At 39.9% G+C, this 20,164-nt stretch overlaps 1 protein-coding gene across 8 annotated transcripts in view; it reads right to left on the bottom strand.

Moving 5' to 3' along the window:
• The window catches only part of TRHDE (thyrotropin releasing hormone degrading enzyme), a 583,967-nt gene that overhangs the window by 381,757 nt on the left and 182,046 nt on the right, over nt 1–20,164 (bottom strand). For 5 of the 8 annotated variants that reach the window (XR_014803635.1, XM_021092004.2, XM_084956343.1 and 2 more), the window contains exon 1: nt 1,968–3,872. The exons of the other annotated variants lie outside the window; for them this stretch is intronic. Coding sequence is in view for 4 of the 5 variants with exons in the window: in XM_021092004.2 (XP_020947663.2) it covers nt 1,968–2,872 (905 nt within the window). In the remaining variant the exon portion in view is untranslated. Of the gene's footprint in view, nt 1–1,967; nt 3,873–20,164 lie in introns of those variants that run through there. 8 annotated transcript variants of the gene reach the window in all.

Here is a 20,164-nt window from a genome sequence, read left to right as displayed (position 1 = left end):
TAGAAGTATTTATTTCACCACAGCAAGATTTATCAGTAATGATATGCAACTCCCACTATTGACATTTTGACATAAAATACAAACTTGCCTTCAATGCCTTTTCCCTCCAAATTTGATATGACCATGAGTTTAAAAAAAAAAAATCTGTTTAAACTGTATTCTTTAGAATATGTCAAAAAAAGAGATAGAAAGGGGATTAAATTATCCACATCTGATCTTGGGAGTTTGAAACTGAATAATTTATATATTCATTTCCAGGAGCCTTTAATTATCATACAATTACTAAAGCACTGGACAATTTATTTATATGAGGTTCCTCCATAACACTCTATGTGTTTCCCCATAACACACTGAGGTTTCCCCAGCCTCTTAAGCCATATCGACTTCTTCTGAGACTTTCCAGAGACCAGGGATCAGAAAAGCAAAGTTTGAGTCCCAGCTCTCCACTGATAAACCTGCTGACCTTAGGAGCCCTGGACTGCTCTGATTCCAAGTTTTCTGCTGTTATGAGAATCACTTGAGAACAGGGGAGTCTCTGCCAGTGGCCTCATTACTAAGCTCCAACCTGCCTCTATGTCTAAGGTTGTTGATTTCATTTTTAAGTTCATTTTGGTTGTCCCTGACCCTATAGTTTTTAAGTAATCAAAGTTATTTTAAATGCAATAGGCTTGAGCAAAAAAGCAATAATCACTTGTTTATTCATTCAACAATAAGCTTGAGGGCTTACTACCATGAGACACTCATATATGCCAAGTATAGGGCTAAGTGCTTTTTAGTGCATTTACTCATGAACACTTGCAACAATCCTATGAGGATGTTATTATTATTTCCCCAAGTTAAAACTAAAAATATGGGTTCTGGAGCCAAAGGCTCTAAACCCTGCTTTGTTGGCTCACTATATGACAAGTTACTTGATTTCCTGATGCCTCCATTTCTTCATCTGTAAAATAGGGAGTGTTGATAGCACCAATCCCATAGGATTCTCGAAAGACTGAGTTTAATACAAAATGCTCATTAAGCACTAGAGGTAGTCATTGTCAGGAACTGGTGACCTAGATTAATCAGATTACTCAAGACTTCACCACAGGTAGAGTTGCAGCTGGGATTTGAACCCAGTTCTGTTGGACTCTGAAGCCTGAACTCTAAACAAGTGATGAAAGTCACAGCCTCTCAAAAAAAAAAAAAAAAAAGAAGAAGAAAAAGAAACAGAATCCTGCCCAAATCTAAAAAAGCATCCAAGACACTCACTAACAAGACATTTGAGACTGTTAGCTTTCCCCCCTCTCACCACTGGAGTTATTTCCAGAGGTAGTAACTCATGAACAAACTAGAATCACTCAGTGTTAGGAGAGAGCTGGCAGCACCAGCAGGAGCACTTCTCCCTGGCACTGGCCATATTGGCACTGGCCATATCAGCCACCACCCTTACTTTGCCACTGGGACTGGCTCTTGCTGCTCAGAATCTCAACGTCCAGTTTGGTAAAACTTCATGAGGCCAAAGCCTAGCCTCTGCTGGCCCGGGGCGGGTGGGGTTAGATTTTTGCCCTACTTACCCTATCCTGACATCTTCCTGGGATATGCTACTGCCCTAGCCTCTGGTACTCACATATTTTTCCTGGACGGTAACCTGACAGGCTTTTGATGTCACCCTGACCTGGCATCGCTCAGATTATGAATTACCCTTAAAAAAAAAAAGCTGGCTAAGGAACTTTGACGGGGCTGGGGTCCCAGACTAGAGGAGAAGTGGCATTTGGCACAGGTGAGTTTGTGGAGTTGGCTGCAGTAGGAACCAGGTGTCTGGGAGACCGTGAGAGTTCTGAGGGATGGTCCTATCCCACTTTCCCTTCCTTCCCCCATCCCTTGCTTCCAGTATCGGAAGCTAGCGGGTCCCAGAGGTCGGTGGCTGCCCAGCGGTTTAGAGCAGCCTGGTTGGGTGGGGCGCAGCCGGGCACCGCCTCCCTCCATACCTTCTCTCCCCGTGGAGCACGTAGGAGCTGCGGAAGAAGCCCAAGAGCTCGTTCTCGATCAGGGCGTTGTAAATGATCTTCAGATTGTAATTCCTCTGCGCGTCCAGGGTCCTATTCAGCACCACCACCAAGACCTGGGTTTGCGGGTAGAGGAAAAAGCCGGCCACCGGGACTGCCCCAGCCACCCGGTCCTCGGCCACCTGCACCTTCTCGACAGCGACCCGGGAGGCATGCAGCACGACGTAGCGAGTAGCGTTCCGGCATGCGATCTCCACGTTGACCTCCCCGGAGAAGGTGAAGTTCTCCATGAAGGCGGTGAGCATCAGATTGTAGTGCAGCGGCTTGAGGTGGCCCGACAGGCGCAGCTGAGTCCATGGCTGCCACTGTTCTTGCTCCTCCTCCGACGGCGGCTGGGCAGACGGGGTCTCAGGAGTGTCCTCCCTGCCTGCTCCGGGCTGTGAGGAATCTCCGCCAGCGTGGTGGTCGCGCCGTGAAGAACCCGGAAGGCTCTCGTTGCCACCGCGTGCTGGGAAGCCCGCGGGGCCGCCGTCGGCGCCGGGCGGTATGCTTGCCCCACACTCGTCGAAGCGCAAGCTGAGCAGCACCGCGAGCATAGTAACCGCAAGCAGCGCCACGATGGACACGGCGAAGGCCAGCACTAGCCGCTTGTGCACCGTGATGTGGCGCTCGGTGGTGCGGGGTCGTACCCCCACGGAGTCCGCCCACGGGTCCGAGAGCCCCCTGCCGCTGGCCCGGAGCGCGGCGTCGTTCTCCCCCATCGTGGCCACGAAGGGTGAGCTGCTCTTCTTAGCCCCCTCCTCCTCCTTCTTCTTCTTCCTCTTCTTTTTCTTCTTCTTCTTTTTCTTCTCCTCCTCTTGTTCCCCCCGCTCGCCGTCCAGGGCCATCACACCGCCTCCTCCTCCTCCTCCCCCGCCCCCTCCGGCACCCCCCGCGGGCGGGCCACTCGGGCCACAGCCAGAGCAGGCATCAGAGAGCGCACGCGGGCCGAGGGCGCAACGCCAGCTGGGACCCTGGGGAGACTGGCCCGTGTTCTTTTAAGACGGGCTCTGGCCGTAGGCGACTGCAACCTCGGCGCCCCCCATCAGCCCCGCCTCTCTCCGGATACCAGCGGCCGAGGTGCGGGGCGGCGAGCTCTGGGACGCGCCCAACTTGGAAAGCGTCTCACTCTCCCAACGCGCGCTACTTCTCCAGCGGGCGCAGGGCTCAGGGGCACATGCCGCCCCCGCCCTTGTGCGCTTGCGGCTCCCAGCTAGCAGTCCCCTGCACCGAGCTTTCGCCTGGCTTTCCGCGGGAGCCTTCCAGCGGATTCTTGGCTGGCAAGGACGGGGGAGCGAGGGAGAGGGAAGTTAGGGCTGCCGATTTCTCTCCCCACTCCAGCGGCGGCGGCGTTCAGTCCTCTGGGTGGGATGTACTCCCAGCAGCTGCGGCAGCGGCAGCAGCGGAGGTGCCCGAGCCATGCACCCCGTAGCCGGGGACAAGGGAATGGCCAGGAAAAAAAGACCGGGGTGAACCAGCCGGGTGAAGTCCCAGGGCCGCAGAGCTGCACGGGGAATCTGTCCTGGAGAAGCCTTCTCCGCCTGCCTGGACACTTTAAGCAGTGGTGGCGGCAAACAGCGTGAGATTGCAAACCGGACAGCGAGCCTCCCTGGTTCCGACGTTGCACTGACCTCTGGAGATGACAAGTGAGCAAGAAGTGTCCGGCCGGGCCATCCCCCTCAGGTAGACGAAGCTCCGGGTTTGCTCTGTATCCCCGTGGGGAGAGCCGGAGTGCGTGTGTGCGAGTGAGTGTGCATGTGTGTGCGTGAGCATATATACACAGGCTCCAGGTCTAGATTGCCAAAGCTACTCTGGCTGCATTCAGGGACTGAAACTCCCCAGAAAGGCAAAGGAGAGAGCGAGAGAGCGCGAGGAGGCAGGGAAGGCGGGAGGGAGGGGAGCGACTGAGCGGCAGAGGCAGGCACTGGGAGATTAGAGAGCTTTTCTCCGCTCTGTCACACCAGACACCCACAGCCACAGAGGGGGTTGCTGAGCCGCCTGCAAGAAGTACATTGTAAATCTTCAGCGCAACAAGCCCCGCAGTCACCCCTCTTCCCGACTCTTTAGCCCCACTGCGCCTCCCGGGAGGAGCAGTTAGAGCCTTTGGCTATTAATGCCAAGAGGCAAAGGAAGATCCTGCTGGGGAGATGTAGCTGTCTCAGATTTCACATCAAGCTCGCCAGAGGATTGGAAGGACTGTATGTAAATTGAAATAAATTCTCCAGAGCCTGACTACATATATTATACTGTGTGATGTGTCCAGGTATGCAGTATTAAAATAAGGGTTAGCAAGGAAATATTAGAATCGCCGGAAGTAAAGACTAAAGATGTTTTTTCCTATTGAATAATTTCTATTTTTAGATTGAGGAAATGATTAAAATATAATACCTAAAGTGTAATATTCAGGACTAAAAACTTGAGACTGAGAAAAGCTGGGGACATGAGCCCCATTACTTGAGATTCTGTGATTGGTCAGTTTTTCACTTCACCCAGCCACAATGACTTTTTTGCAGTTTTCAGTGTTACCATGAAAATTGTTTCAACTGCTTTAGATTATCAATAGGAATTTTGCTGACAGCAGGATCATCAAAACAGGTTCATAGACCATTGGCTGGTTATGGATTCTTGTCTAAGTTTGTAGAAGTTTGAAATTATAACGCAGAGTAGGTATGAGTATATGGGATATCCAACCTATAGAATCTGTGTGAAAAACTCTATTTGGAAAAATATTCAGAAAACAGCCACCCCAAAAGTAACAGTTCAGAGGCACAGTCTCTAGTTTTTAATGAAACAAAGTGTGATAGACTTGACTCAGTTTTTTTAGGGGCAGAATAAAAAGAGAATGAAGTAATTCCTTTTTACACATTTCTTTCATATCTTCAATTCTTGAAGGCATTAAAAAATCATGTCCATAATTGTTTTTCTTACAAAAAGGAATATTTAATGTCACTGGCTTTGGAGTCCTGAAAATAGACTTAAAAATATTATCTTTTGCTTTAACAGCATGACCAAAGCGAAGAGCCCAAATATGCATCAACTTCAGCCTGAAAACCACAGCCCTGAACATTGAAGCTCTTTGCCATTTATCCCCACATGGGATACATTCCCAATGCCGTACATTCTAAATGTCCATTTGAATCATTTATAAATGATGATAAAAAGATGAACCTGGGTTTTTTTTTTTTTTTTTTTTAAAGCATGTTGTATGTGGGCCGTTAGCAACAGACCAAGGGAAATGCCACATTCTGTTCAAGTTACTTTTTTCTGCTCTGTTTTTAAATCTCTGTGCTCTTGCTGTCCATATGTATCTGCCTGTAAGCATTTTAGGAGTGGAGAGTTTGTTTTCACCAAATCAGGAAACCTGTAGTATAGGCAGGCAAAAAGAGCTGTGTGACTATTAGCAGCTCTCTAAGCTTCTCTGACTTTAGGATACTAATCTGGCAGTTTGAGATTTTTGATCTAAAGTCCATGGATTCAACTCATTTGGATTAGAAGAGGGATTGGAACCACCTTCACCCCCAGAAGTTAGGGAACCACTCCATAATCTCCATGAAGAGGTTACCCACTTTCTCTAAAATGATAGTAGTCAAGAAAAGATTCAAAGAAGGCTTGTTCAGATCTTTGTGTGTTATCCATGTAGTTTTGAAGATTACAAGGCAACTCTCAAGAATATCGGAATTAAAGAATGTATTTACCAATTAGTAAAGCCTCTATTGGCTGTGATTCAGTTAGTGGATGGTTATTTTTGAGACCGTAGAGTGGACACAGGCTTATCAACCTGGAGTGAACACAACTCATTAAAACACTGATTCCCCTAAAATGTAACTTTACCCAATTAATTCAATATCAGGGTCAAGTGGGTATTTCTTCTTTTCATATCAGTGTTATAAAAGGTCCCTCCTTTTTTAATTTATGAAAGTATATAACCTACCCCTGAGAAGCAAACACTCTGGTATAATACCATTTTAATGTTACTTTTTAGAGAGTGTCTATCCTACCCTCCTCAAACCAAAACAAAAAAGGCAAAATATCAAATGGCGTACCTAACAAAAAAAATCTTAAAGAGATGACTCACTAATATTCCTATGAAGAAGTTTCCTTCAGTATTGTAGATGACTAAATTGTAGTTTTACTTTGCCAATGCTAAAACCATGCAGGGGAATAAGACTTCCCAAAGTGCCTGTTGCTGCTTGCAGAAATACATTTATTGTTGGGAGAATCTATGATTATTTTCCTTAGCTAATAAATGTCTTTAAAGCCATTTTTTGCCATATTTGATTTAGGGGCTTGTAAAAGTGAAAACAATCTGAGTATTTAATATACGTAAGGTCAAAAAGAAGTTAGTAATTAAATCTACACCTAGGTCCTATGAATAATCAAACTGAACTACTTTCAGTGAATGTGCACAGTCTTTACTCTTTGATTGTTTACACTTGAAGTGCTGTTTTTCTTTTCCCACTGGTTTGTATGTAGAGGCACAGCTCAAGTGTCCTTTTATTCTCCGCCCCTTCAAATGTGATTAGCACTTCACATCCAGAAGCATCCTAGCTCTGAAGAAAGAACTAGAGACTAATCTGCCTTCACCTCCCTACGTTAGCCTGACCTGCTTAACTGACTCAGTTTCTTGCTTTGTTAATGTGCAGGGGTGAGATGGACTAGATAACCTCATATCTCTTCCAGTTCTCAAAATCTGTGAAAGAAATTCCAATGCTAATACCCAGTCTCTATGCGCTCAGGGATTTTTAATTAATCATCTCCATTGAGAAGGAACAAATAATCAATTAAAAACTAAAAGTTGAATGGGTAAAGAGACTTTATAAAAAAAAATACACTACACTAGTAAAAGAATATGAAGGAAAGAAAATAATGCCTGCTTACTTGGCAGGAAAAATAGGACTGATGTATTTTGTGAGAAGGATGTGTTCCTGAAGACCCCACCTAATGGGAGACCAATGCTGACAGTGAATGATGGAAGTCTGTGTTCACCAGCTAAAGTGGTGCTGCCAGCTGACACTAAAAGCATTTTGATATTTGAGATTGTGATAACTTGAAATTTTTAATTGAGGAGAACTCACAATATTACAAACTATATTTTTATAATAGATAATTTCAAACTTTCATACCATTTGACCACTGCATCTGTTGACATTGTTAATGGATTTCATATAAGAAATACCGTCCTGGAGAGAACATTCCTCAACATCTTAAAGATGGAAAGAGGAGGACTCTTGAAAAGTAGCCATAATTGGGACAGTGCAATTTAATAATGTCTGTAGTTTGCCAGCTACAGTTAACACCTTGATTTAACTTTAGTTATCTGACTTCTGTTTATTTTAAAAGATTAATCTAAATTGTTCTATATCTAAATTTGATTATGTCTTCTTTTCTCACATAAGAATCTGTGAAATTATAAAGTTATTTTGAAAGGAAAGCATCCTCTAATCTGTTAATATATTCTGCCTGATATTAGGCCTAGAAAAGTCTCATAAGTATACTTAAAAACAAAATAAGCAAGTGTTACAGCATTAAAAGGGCCTCTCCAGATGGCAAATATAAGAAAAAGCATAACCAGATATCCATAATGTCATTCCCAATTCTAGATTTAACTGTTCTCTCCAGAGAGGAGAGGACTGGGATCTCAAAAAAGTTGTATTGTTATTTGAGGGTTCTAATGCTAGGTTAGTTAAAACTCCTCAGTGTTCACTGTGAGCTCTTTGGTTTATGATCTCAGTAAGAAAGCTTCATAAAAAGGCAAAGAATGCATCGTGGAAATGTTTACAGTTTCTTCATGAGACCTGCAGACATGACATAAACCAAATTCTGAAAGCAGAACAGAAACTGGGTAACTTTCTGAAGATGTTTCCATAGAACTAGTCGATTTGCCTAGTAGCTCAGAAAATAGAAATAGTATCCTGGTATAATTTTTTACCATGAATTTAAGTTGTTTAAATCCATGTTTCTAGATAAATATGGCAGGAAGAAAATAATAATAATAGCTAAGATTTTTCAAGGGCTTACCTCACCACCAAGTGTTTGTCTAAGCACTCGATGGTATCTTATTTAATCATGAAAATAACCCCATCACGTCAATGCTGTTATTTCTCCCATTTGACACATGCGGAGACTGAGGCTTAGTGTGATAAAGTACCTTGCCCAAAGTCATTTAATTAGTAGAGCCACAATTCCAAACTCCGTCATCTGTACACTGAACCATTATGCTATAGTACTTCCTGCAGGGTAAGCAGATGTAAGCTATCTACTCAAATAATTGATATTTGCTGCATAAATTAAGTCAGTGCCAGGCAAAGTGCTGGAGGTCTAGCACTGAGCCCAACAGTTGTGATTCCCCCCATCATTGGAGGCTACAGTGCCTGCCCCAGAAGTACTATGTGAGTGTTTATTAAATGAAATGAGTGAGTAGAGAAAATGTAGTATGACCCTGAACAGAATAATAATTACAATTTTATAATGATAGGAAGAAAAAAGGAGAACATGATTTATCCCTGATTGAGAACTAAGTAGTTGAAGAGTTGACTGTAGCTTATTTTATTCTGCAAATCAAGCAGTTTATATGCCTTAGAAATCTTACCTCCTGAATGCATTAAGCAATGTATCTTTGACCCAGGGTTATGTGACAATTCAGATTTACATGATTTGAATACTGCCACACCTCCTTCAAACCATGAAAAGTATCTGCTTCAAATGTACACTTATACAGATATTAATGTATACCCTCATAAAGACATAAAATACCCTGTTATATTTTTTCCATAAAACTCCTGTTGTAGCTTCTAATGCAAATTTTTCCCTTTTCTGCCCAATTATTCACTCTTCTATATAATAATAAAACATATTATCTTTTAAAACCTACACTTACTAGACATACACAGATAGACATTTGTTTGATATATAAATCTGTATCACTATAGCTTTTGAAATGAGGTAATTACATAGTATATTGTATACCTCAAAGTTGCTAAGAGACTAGATCTTAAATGTTCTCACCACAAAAGTGAAATGATAATTATGTGACATGACAGAGATGTTAGTGAATGCTACAGTGGTAATTGTGTTACAATATATAAATTATCAAATCAACACATTTTACACCAACTTATATGATGTTATGTCAGTTAAATCTCAATTTAAAAAATAAAGGATAAAATTAATTCATTAAATGGGGTAATTACAATATCTTCTTAAATTTGAGTAGCAAATGATCATTGTAAATGGGTTGATAAAGACAGTTCGGTAAATAGGGTGGTTTTTCTCTTTTAGATAATGAATTGTTGCTAATCTTGAGTTTTTGAAAGCTGATTTTGATCTATGGTGTTTTTTATTTTTAACAATATAAAATATATAATATAGTTTTACTGAGTCAGTATTCTAGTCAAAGACATAGTCATTTCTGAGTGAAAAACATATTTTCTGTTAGAAAATATTTCACTATATAGTATATACATATTGCACAGTAACAGTAAAAATTAAAATGGACTTTTTTTTTCAACTTATTGAATTCCTACTTTGAAACCAAGGGAAAAAAAAAAACAAATTATAGTATTTCCCGTGTGAATTTTAGACCTGTGTGTGAATAATAGCATCTCTTAATCATGAACTGAAGAATAGCTCCTTTGAGGGGTTCTGTACCTTCTTCTTGCTTATTCCCAGAGATGTTTGCCAGGAAAGACCCAGTTCCTTCCACCATATGGCATTGTAAGTAAGGATCCTCCCTGTCTCTTTACTTTCAGGGTTATAATAAGGCTATGCCAATGTGATAGCAGGTATTTTTTCCTTCCCTATACACAGTTTTCTGAGACCATCTCCCCATTCATATCTAGGAAGTACTCTCCAGGTGCCTTGAAAATTAGGTGAAATAGGTATTTGGGATCCTGGAGTTAGTTTTGGAATTCAAGCAATTAGACTTTGGCTAAAATGACTTATTCCTGGTGGTTTTAAAAAAGTTATGCATGTGTTATTATTACAAAGACAAGCATATGTCAGAGATATTGGAGGTCTAGTTCCAGATTTAAAAAAAAAAAAAAAAGAGAGAGAGAGAGAGAGAGAATATCGCAATATAGCAAATCACAGAAGCATACAAAAGTTATGTTTAGGAGTTCCCATCATGGGGCAGCAGAAACGAGCCCGACTAGGAACCATGAGGTTGCAGGTTCGATTCCTGGCCTCACTCAGTGGATTCAGGATCCAGCGTTGCCATGAGCTGTGGTATAGGCCGCAGTGGCTTGGATCTGGCATTGCTGTGGCTGTGGTGTAGGCCAGCAGCTATAACTCCAATTGAACCCCTAGCCTGGGAACCTCCGTAAGCCATGGGTGTGGCCCTAAAAAGCAAAAAAAAAAAAAAAAAAAAAAAAAAAAAAAGGTGTTTACATTATACTATAATCTATTAACTGTGCAATAGCATTATGTCTACAAAAATACATACTCTAATTAAAAAATACCTTATTGCTCAAAATTGCTAGCCATCATCTGAGCCTTCAGCAAGTCGTAATCCTTTTGCAACAGTAACACCAAATATCACTGATCACCGGTCATCGTAACAAATATAATAATAAGGGAAAAGTTTGAAATATTCTGACTGGTGTGGTTTCAAATGTGACACAGAGGCACAAAGTGAGCAAATGCTGTTGGAAAAATGGTGCCAACATACACGGGGTTGCCACAAACCTTCAATTTGTAAAAAAAACATAGTATCTGTAACAAAGTGAAGCATAATAAAACAAGATATGCCTGTATTAAAAGTCTAAGTATATCATTTTGCTATAAATATTATGTTAAAGTCTTTTTAAACATTTATATTAAGAACATTAAGAGCCAGGCACTATATAAAACATAAAAAGAAACGGTCACAATTTATAATCATACAATGATTGTAGAATCTACACATGGAATAAAAAACTTTCCTACAAAATAACTACACAAAAATAGCCAAACTGCTACCTCTTTTGAGAATATAATCAGCTGCTTGATTAAAACCTTTTTTTTTAACTCCAAAATAGTCTGTAGGAAGAAAGCAACAAATGTGAATATGTATATTTTGAATTACTAGTGTGTTAAAACTTGGATGATCATTTCATGAAATCGGTTTCTCATAATAGGATTGATTTAGTATAAAAGTTGCCTGTGATCTTCACTTTTGTCACTTTTCTCTTTAGTGCCACCTTGTGGGTTAGCCAGTAACAATAAATATAGAGGGGTTTGAGTTTGGGTTTTTTTTCTTTTCTTCTGCTGTATTAAAGCTAGTCGTAGGAAGTAGTGTAGTAAAACTCAGATGTGAAGCAGTTTTTTTGCTTTCTCAGAGAAGCAACCACTTCACTAGAAAATATTTGCCATAATACTGCAGTTGGCCATTCCAGACAACAGAACCGTTTCTCAGAGATTGGAAATATTGGAATCTACACAAAAATCGATGTTCATTTACAGGATAATCACCAAACTTATCTTGGATAACACAAGTGGCAAGCTCTGACTTGTGATTTTTTTCCATAAGAAAAATGTTTTCTTAACTCAGTATTATCATTTCTACAATAGTGTCCCTTGAGAATTGATTCTGGATGATTCAAAATGCTGCTGAATTCTGTTTAGAAAAAAAAAAAAAAAAAAAAAAAAAAAAAAACAGCTCCTATATCTGATTTAGTCTTGTTTGCAGCTCACTTCTAACAACAGATTGAATTTGCATTGCGTTCCCTTACTCAGCTTATTTTTTAATTATGATGCTGCAGTAATAAGGAAGTAAGTACAGTATGTTGAAAGCTTTCTTTTATTGGGAACACACAGGAAGTGTGTTATATATTCCCTAACAACCTCTATATATTAGAGATGCTATAATAACCTTTTGAATAGCTAGGAGTTCCCTTGTGGCACAGTAGGCTAAGGATCTGGCATTGCCACTGCAGTGGCTTGGGTCACTACTGTGGTGTGGTTTCAATCCCTGGCTCAGGAACTTCCATATGCCCTGGGCATGGCCAAAAATAAATAAGTAAATAACTTTTGAAGAGCTAAACAAAAAAAGAATAGTTTCTCCTCTTTAAAACACCTAAACATGTTAGAATTTATAGCTAAGGTTTTTTTGGTATGATGAAGAAATAAATTTTTAAATTGCATTTATGGAATCATTTCAGAGCAAGTGAAAATCATGTGTAATGTGGTCACTTTGCAGGTGTAAATGTCCATATCTGAACTCCTCCTTCCCTATTAGGAGTTGAAGGTTGTACCATGTGTTATTCAAAAAGTAATTTTCCCTGGATGTGCAATAAGGCCTCAGATTTGACCTATAACCTGAGTGTTATAAACAATCAGTTATCTATGCTGGAAGCACACTACCGCCAACAAAAAATTTAAGTGTTATTAAAGGCTTGCTAAAATCTTGGTATGGAACCAAAAGAGCCAAACGTTATCAGTATGTAAGGCTGCAAAAACCTAGGAATTTAACTCCCCCATCATTTTTAACCTGAATAAGCTTTATGCTTTGTCTCTAAACCTAGTAAATTGTGTTTTCCAATTCAGGAAATGCATTTTAATTATCTATTTTTACACCCTTCGATATTTGAATTTCTCCATGATATTCTGACACAGAGCCAGTTCCCATGGATCTGGTACAGGAGCAAATTAAAAGGTGCCTTAGAATAGCAACAACAACAACAACAACAACAAAAAAGGTGCCTTAGAATAACATTCAATCTGTAGTCCTCCACTTAACCTTTGCATGGCTACCATCAAACAAGACAGTGCTCTTGGACCAGGGCTTTCTAATCTGGGGATCGGCAAAAGTTGTGACTATTTTTCCACTTATGCTTCGACTTCAGCTAATTAATAATAAAAGTGTGGCTTTCTTCAGTTTAAGCTGAATAAACCGCTGTGTGGTACCATCCACAGCATTCCTTGGACACCTGAGCTATTGCAGGGGCTGCACTATATCCAAATAAGTGGTACCTCCATTCACCACAGTTTAACCCCAGGGATGAATTTTAGCCTCGCTTCGTTTTTATCATATTCATGTTAAATATATGGAATTTTAAAAACAAGTTACAAAGCAGCAAAACACATTTCATATCTACTCTTTCAGATTCCAAACTAAGCAGATCCTAATTAATTGGGTTACATTATATAACAACAGACTTTCACTTTAATGTCAAAAGGCGTTTCTGATCTCTATTCAGTTCCTCTTAAAATGAGACTGAGCAAAATATTTTCTTGACATTTCTGAGAATTTCATTTTCAGTTTCAAAGGATCATTTATTCCTTTAATCTTCCAACGTGAAAAAAGTATGAATATTTACTTTTTTTAAGACTCATTTTTAGAAGTGCAAACATTCAACTAGGTAAACTTAGTAAGGGATAGCTATTAATGTTCTCTTTTGTCTTCTAGACAGAAAATCAAAGCGATTTAAAGTAAAAGGTGTGTTTAAAATCAATGTATGTCCACCAGTTAACATTAATGTGTGCAAATACCCTCTGTGATCACTATGTCTTATTTGCATGTACAGTCTTTATTTATCTATACTACCTAAAAAGGATAGAGATAGATATAAACAGACGAGAGAGGTATACTGTGTATCTTTATGGGCTGAACTAAACTGTATGATTTGTCACTATGCTAAACTGCAGTGTTCGAAAGTGCATGAATTGTTCTCTGTGTCACTCTGTCATTTTCAAGACTTGCCACCATAGCCAGATTAAACTGTGATGTGGTGCTCATCCAAATATATAATTCTAAAACCGGAATTATAGGACCATTTCTTTCTTTCTATGAGGTTTACCTATAGTAATTCTCAGTTTAATGTTCAGAGTTCTATAGTGGTTCTCTTTGAAATGTTCAGAGCAGGAGCTATACCTTCTAGAACGTGCAAATAATCAAGTCCTAGCAACATTGCAAAATATGATCCGCGTTATGAATTGAACAGAATGAGCCCTCAGATCTGATTGCCCAAGGTTCAAAATGATAATCCTCCCGACACACCCCACACGAACTGGCGAGTTGAAATTGCATTAACAACAACAACAAAAAAAAACAGGAGGAATTGCGGTCCCCACCTCAGCACCACTTCATCAGCCTTCCTATCCCTGCCCACCTAGGAGGCGAGCTTCCACTCTGCAGACAGAGGTAGAGGGCTGCAGACCTTTACTTCCTGTCAATTTCTAAAGTTCCAAAAAGGATTGGGCCTGAGGAGTTTTATCTTCTAGTGTTCCATTGTGAACTGACTTAATTAAATTTTTCCCAAAGTGCCACATTCTCCAGTTCTTTCTCAGGAGGGCAAATTGAGGAGACACAGAAACAGGTCCAAATGAAGTGAAATTTTTTTAATTAATTTAAACAATAACACCATGAAAAAGCACTTTGAATTTTTCAATTCCCCGGCAATTGGCTCTAAAAAGAGAAACATTCTAAATTATCCACATGCCCTCATTTATTAGTCTAGAGCTCTTGCCTAAGCAATTATTTGTGATGGTAATATATAAGACATCACAATGGTTTACTTGCTTTCCTAATACCTTTTTGCCCATAAACTCTAGAGAATGGGAAATGTGTCAGTGAAGAGAAGTGACCATAAGAGAAGGCTCACTAGTATAAAATAAACTCTGTAAAAGTAAAGGAAAAAGATCCAAATCCCATCTTAAAAAATCAAATTCCGCGGAAGGTAAATGTCACAGATATCACCGTTTACTTGTTGATAACCACTTAAGAGTAATCTACAATTTCTTCCTAACCTTCCAGAAAGTCTCCTGCCAGTCGCATAATCTCCTGGGGAGAAGTGTCTTATGAAATTATCACCTGCTTTTATAAAGTCCAGAAAATTTTAAACAAAACTGAACGCCCTTTATTTACCCATAGCCATTTCAAAAATGTTATAGATAATGAACAGTAAACAAAATAACAATTAACGGTGCTTTAACTGAAAGATAATTTTCATATCCTTTGGAACTAGGACCATTAAGATCTAGAAAAATACAGCTACTAGGCACTGTTGGTTTTTTCCTTAGAAAACCATTATCCACTTCACTGGTACCTCTTTAACAACTCAAAGTGTGTGGTGGGGAGAAATACCAAGAAAAGTCAAAATTCTTATCTAATCTTTCTTATATTGTGCCTTTCAACATAACATTTTGTGTGACATGGTTTTAAAAGTAGTATTTAGAAGTTACTTTCCAACTTTATATATTGGCATTGACTTCATGGAAAGTAATGCAGCAACAGCTATCAAAATTCACAAATTAAAAACTGTAACAAGTCTTCTGAGCTATCCTGTACTGCACTGTTAGCATGACTCTTCTATTAGAATAAAAGCTTCTTCAGGGTAGGAGACATGTATATTCATTTATATCTCTGGAATATACCGAGTTCTTAAGTATATACTGAATGAATGCATGCTCCATTCAGGATTTGTCAGCAGCTTCTTGGCCCCTATTACTTCTCTCTCTGATTTAAGGCTTCTCTCCTCCCCCCATGCCCAGGGCTCTTTGGCCTCCATGCCTGGTGAGAGTGCTCTTCCACTTGGCCTCCTATTGAACCATCCTATTGAAGTTGGTCCTATAGCCAAGACGGTGCTCTTCCATATTGGTGGTGTTCCCCAGCTCTGGCATAGAAATGTGGCATCAGAGCATTTGTTGAAATCATCTTATCTGCATTTTAGAGGGAACGAACTAACAAACAAAAATGTTATCATTTTCCCTGAATAAGCCAGTAATAAGTAAGTGAGATATAGAATCAGCATCTGATCCTCTCAGCTTCAGTTTTGGAGACCAAAGTGATGTGTTCTCCCAGGGGGAGAATTTGACCAGATGTTGAAATCATTTAGGCCATACGATGGCATCATACTTCATGCAGGAGTTAGATTCTGAGGTTGGCTTACAAAGTCAGAAGCACCTATGATCAAATTTCCCCTTGAAAAATTCCCTAAACTTTCCACAAAAGGCAGTAAATCTTGTTTTTATGTACCTGTTCCTATGTATAGCAATATGTACACACAGTAAGTATAAAAGGTGTACAGCATATACAATATTTAATTAAATCGAGTAAATAAATTATCCATATGCTGTTTTAATAACACTGCTACAAATTCACTACAGTGTTTCTATGATGCCAAAATAACCAGCCAATGCAGAAAGTTCAGTTAAAAATGACAGTAATGCCTGCCTTCCTTTCTTTGCAGCAGGAAGGCAGTATGGTGGGTATCAGGGCCCACACAAAGGGGATGTTGGAGTAGGCAGCATGATAGAAGCCCAGTGGAATTAGGCAATTGGCTATATATAGGGAGTTAAGATTTTTAGTGCTGGAGAAGGAAGGTGCAAATATGGAAAGGAGAAAAATCCAAATGAATCCTCTGGTATTGGGTCATTGAATTAGAATTGAAAGAATGGATATCAACATGGTTTTACATATATGGATACAGATATATAGACATAGATATTTAAATGCGTGTGGGTGTGTGTGTGTGTGTGTGTGTGTTCCATTAGGAGGACCTGAGCAGCAATGAGAAACTTAATGCCCAAGTCCGGGTTTCTAAATACATCTTTTCAGGGCTCAGTGAAGATTTTGAAGGTGGCTCAGGGAAGAATGAAATGAGCTTTGAACATGTTCATGTGCCAGAAAATAACGAAGTTTCCAAAGGAATGATGGGAACATAACCAAAGAACACAGGGGCCATCTTGAAGGAGCTCCCACTGACCAAATCTGGAACAATTTGAGCATCAGAATAAGTAATAAAGTAATGTATTATAACCTACTGAATAAAATGGAATCCATGAATGTACATTGATATAATAAGTAGGTAAACGGCAGGAGGGGAACGTCTTTTTTACATTAGAATTCCAGCTATGAATATAGGAAGAATCCAGGCAAGATATATCAATGAATGCCAGCATGAGTAGGTGAAAGTAAGATGAGTGAAAATTTTACAGTCTCAGAGTCTCTCTCTATAAAATATTTATTAATTACAAAGGAAAAAATATTCACTTTACAGTGGAGAAACCAAACAGACACCATCTGAACCCATTGTTCAGAGTTTGCAGTACCAGTAATGGGACAAATCAGTATCATGTGCCCCCTGATGGGAAGCAATGAACAGAACACAATATCACTTGTCCAGTATTTCGGCAAAAACATCATAGCCTGGTTATAATCAAGAGGAAATATCCAACAAATTTAGAAAGCTTCTACAAAATAACGGTCGCTTAAAAATGTCAAGGTCATGAAAGTCAAGTAGATCGAGGAATTCTTCTAGATTGAAGGAAGCCAGGGAGATATGACAACTGAGTTCACATGTGGTCCTGAACTGGACCTTTTGTTATGAGGACGTTGTCAGAACAATTGGCAAAACTTGAATTTGGGAGAAGGGTATTTAGGAATTTGTCATGCTATTCATGCAGCTTTTCTGAGAGGTGGAAATTGTTTGAAGTTAAAAATGTCTTTGTATAAAAATCTTCATCCTCATTGGTACTCTTTTTAAACTTCCAATGCACAGCTCTAAAGTTACACAAGCCAGAAAAGGAATGCTGATTGAAAAATAATTATAAGAGCATCAGGAAAGTGGCAAAGAAGATGAAGTAATCATATGATGTCAACCAACCAATTTTTTTTCACAACTTTTTTGGGTTTTTGTCTCATACTCTGGCATCTTGCAGGCATCAGCTTTCCTTAATCACACTTTTCCCTTCATATAATCCATGCACAAATTTTAAACACAGCAAAAGACCATCTGGGAATACCACCTACTAGCGACCTTTCTCCTTTTCATGGATTTCATTTTCTTCCTCCCTTTCTTCCTTAATTTATTTATTTTGGAAGCAGCATTCACTCTATTGGAAGAACTGATTGTAAACATAAAATCCCTTTCCTCACCCTGCCCACTCCTGTGACAAACTTGCATTTGATGAGACAGAGGAGAAAAGGATCACTACACATTTACCCCAGCATATCCCCCTAGCAGTCTTCATGCTCCTTCTTTTTCACTATTTTCCTCCTTTCTTCTCTGAACCAGGGATATAAAACTGTTCTTGAAATTAATTAAACAGAAGTGGACCTCCAGCAATTGTTCTCACCCCGTAATCTAAAGGACTCAAACCTTTCACTTAAAATGTAGAAAGAAAGGAAATCAGGGCTGTAAAACTGATTGGGTTTTTTTTAACCCATCTTCCCCTGCATTAAGTCAGGACTGTGAAATAGTCTGCCAGTCTAAATAGCACCTGTCAGAAAGGTGGGAAATTGTTGAAAGAGAAAAGTTTTAGAAGATCTAAATTCAAATTATCTTGACTGCAATTAAAATAGCCACCATTCTTGAGTAATGACAGATGAGGTAGAAAGAAGGCAACAACAAAGAGACTAAGATCTCAAGCAACATTTGTCTATCAGAATCATCTGAGAAACAGTGGCCTCAAGTTATATTTGGGGAGATATTTTAGTTCTATTGCCAGAACCTGCCTCATAGAAACTTTGGAAATACACTATTAGGTGACCTGGTGCCTTCCTCCTTATAATCACTCTGATTTGATGATGGTGGTGGTGGCGATGATGATGGTTAAAAAAAAAAAAAAGGCAGCACTATTGGTGGCATCATGAAAACCACCGCCAATATCTTCATTCCCTTCAATACCTCTAAAGTCAAAGAAGTATTGCAGCTGGGGCTTGGGGGTATGGAATGGAAAGAGTGGGAGTTTCAGATTAGCAGATGCAAACTAGTATATATATAGGATGGATAAAAATGAGGTCCTATTGTGTAGCACAGAGAACTATATTCAATATCCTATAATAAACCATAGTGGAAAAGAAAAGAAAAAAGAAAAAAATTTGTATAACTGAGTCACTTGACAGCAGAAGTTAATGCAACATTGTAAATCAACTGTACTTACAATATTTTCTTTAAAAAAGTATTGCAACTTGAACTGCATGCCACACTTTTGATCCTTTCCCTTGATGCAGTGTTCACACACAGCTGGTGTGAACACTCTTATTTTATTTCATCCAGAGGAGCCACTCTTAGGATTTCACAGCTCTGTGCTGATGAGGATATTGAGACCCTGCTCTTCCATCCCAGGATCTTCCCTGCAGCTCTCAAATATTCTGGGTATCACAAAGAAGGGGCTGGAATGTGTTCCCTGAACTACAGTGATCTCTCCTTAGCATAGCCACTGATACATTCATTAGATCATGAGATTAATTTTCTGAAACTTGTCCCCAGATTATGTCTTTTTTTTATGTGTTTATTCATTCACTTATTTAGCAAAAAAAAAAAAAAAATATATATATATATATATATATATATATATATATTAAGAAACAGCTACGTGCAAGGTACTGTTCTTGGCATAGTTATCAGGACTAATTAAAAGTCCTGATCTCACAGAGTTCACATTCTTTTTTTTTTTTTTTTTTTTTTTTTGTCTTTTTTGCCATTTCTTGGGCCGCTCCCGCGGCATATGGAGGTTCCCAGGCTAGGGGTTGAATCGGAGCTGCAGCTGCCGGCCTACGCCAGAACCACAGCAACAGCAACGTGGGATCCGAGCCTCGTCTTCAACCTACACCACAGCTCACGGCAATGCCGGATCCTTAATCCACTGAGCAAGGCCAGGGATCGAACCCACAACCTCATGGTTCCTAGTCGGATTCGTTAACCACTGAGCCACGACAGAAACTCCAGAGTTCACATTCTAATAGACTGACAGTGAAAAAGATTTTAAGTAAAATAAAAGATGAGAGAAGGGATCGAGAGAGTGCAGAACCCAGGAAGGTAGGTTGCAGTATTAAATATGACAGGGAAGTCCTCACATTTGAACAAAGACTAGAGGAAGTAAGGTGTGTAAATAACCAAGGGAGAGGGAACATCATGAGCAAAGGTATGTGGCTGATGTGTTTGAGATAAAACAAGAAGCCCTGTGTGCCTAGAGTCCTGTAAACTGGAGATTGGCACCTGCCATCTGCCTCTGTGTGGATTGACTCAGGAGCTGCCGAAGCCGCAGATCCTCAACATCCCTTGAAAGGAGTTCAAGGTGGAAATCAGGAGTGAGGCATCTTGTGCTCTGGGAAAACTGGCGGAACATGTCCTCAGATAGATATTTTCGTGAGAAGCTTTTATGAGCCTAATTCTTGCATTTCCTCATTAGCTAGAAAAGCACTAAAATCCTTCGTGATG

This window comes from Sus scrofa, chromosome 5 (assembly GCF_054392235.1).
Source record: "Sus scrofa isolate SSC_HxYL_T2T_F1_AM1 chromosome 5, Sscrofa_HxYL_maternal_Yorkshire_Landrace_v2.0, whole genome shotgun sequence".
Taxonomy (NCBI): Eukaryota; Metazoa; Chordata; class Mammalia; order Artiodactyla; family Suidae; genus Sus; species Sus scrofa.
The sequence above is the reverse complement of the archived record's forward strand: the minus strand, read 5'-3'. Positions and strand labels throughout refer to the sequence as shown.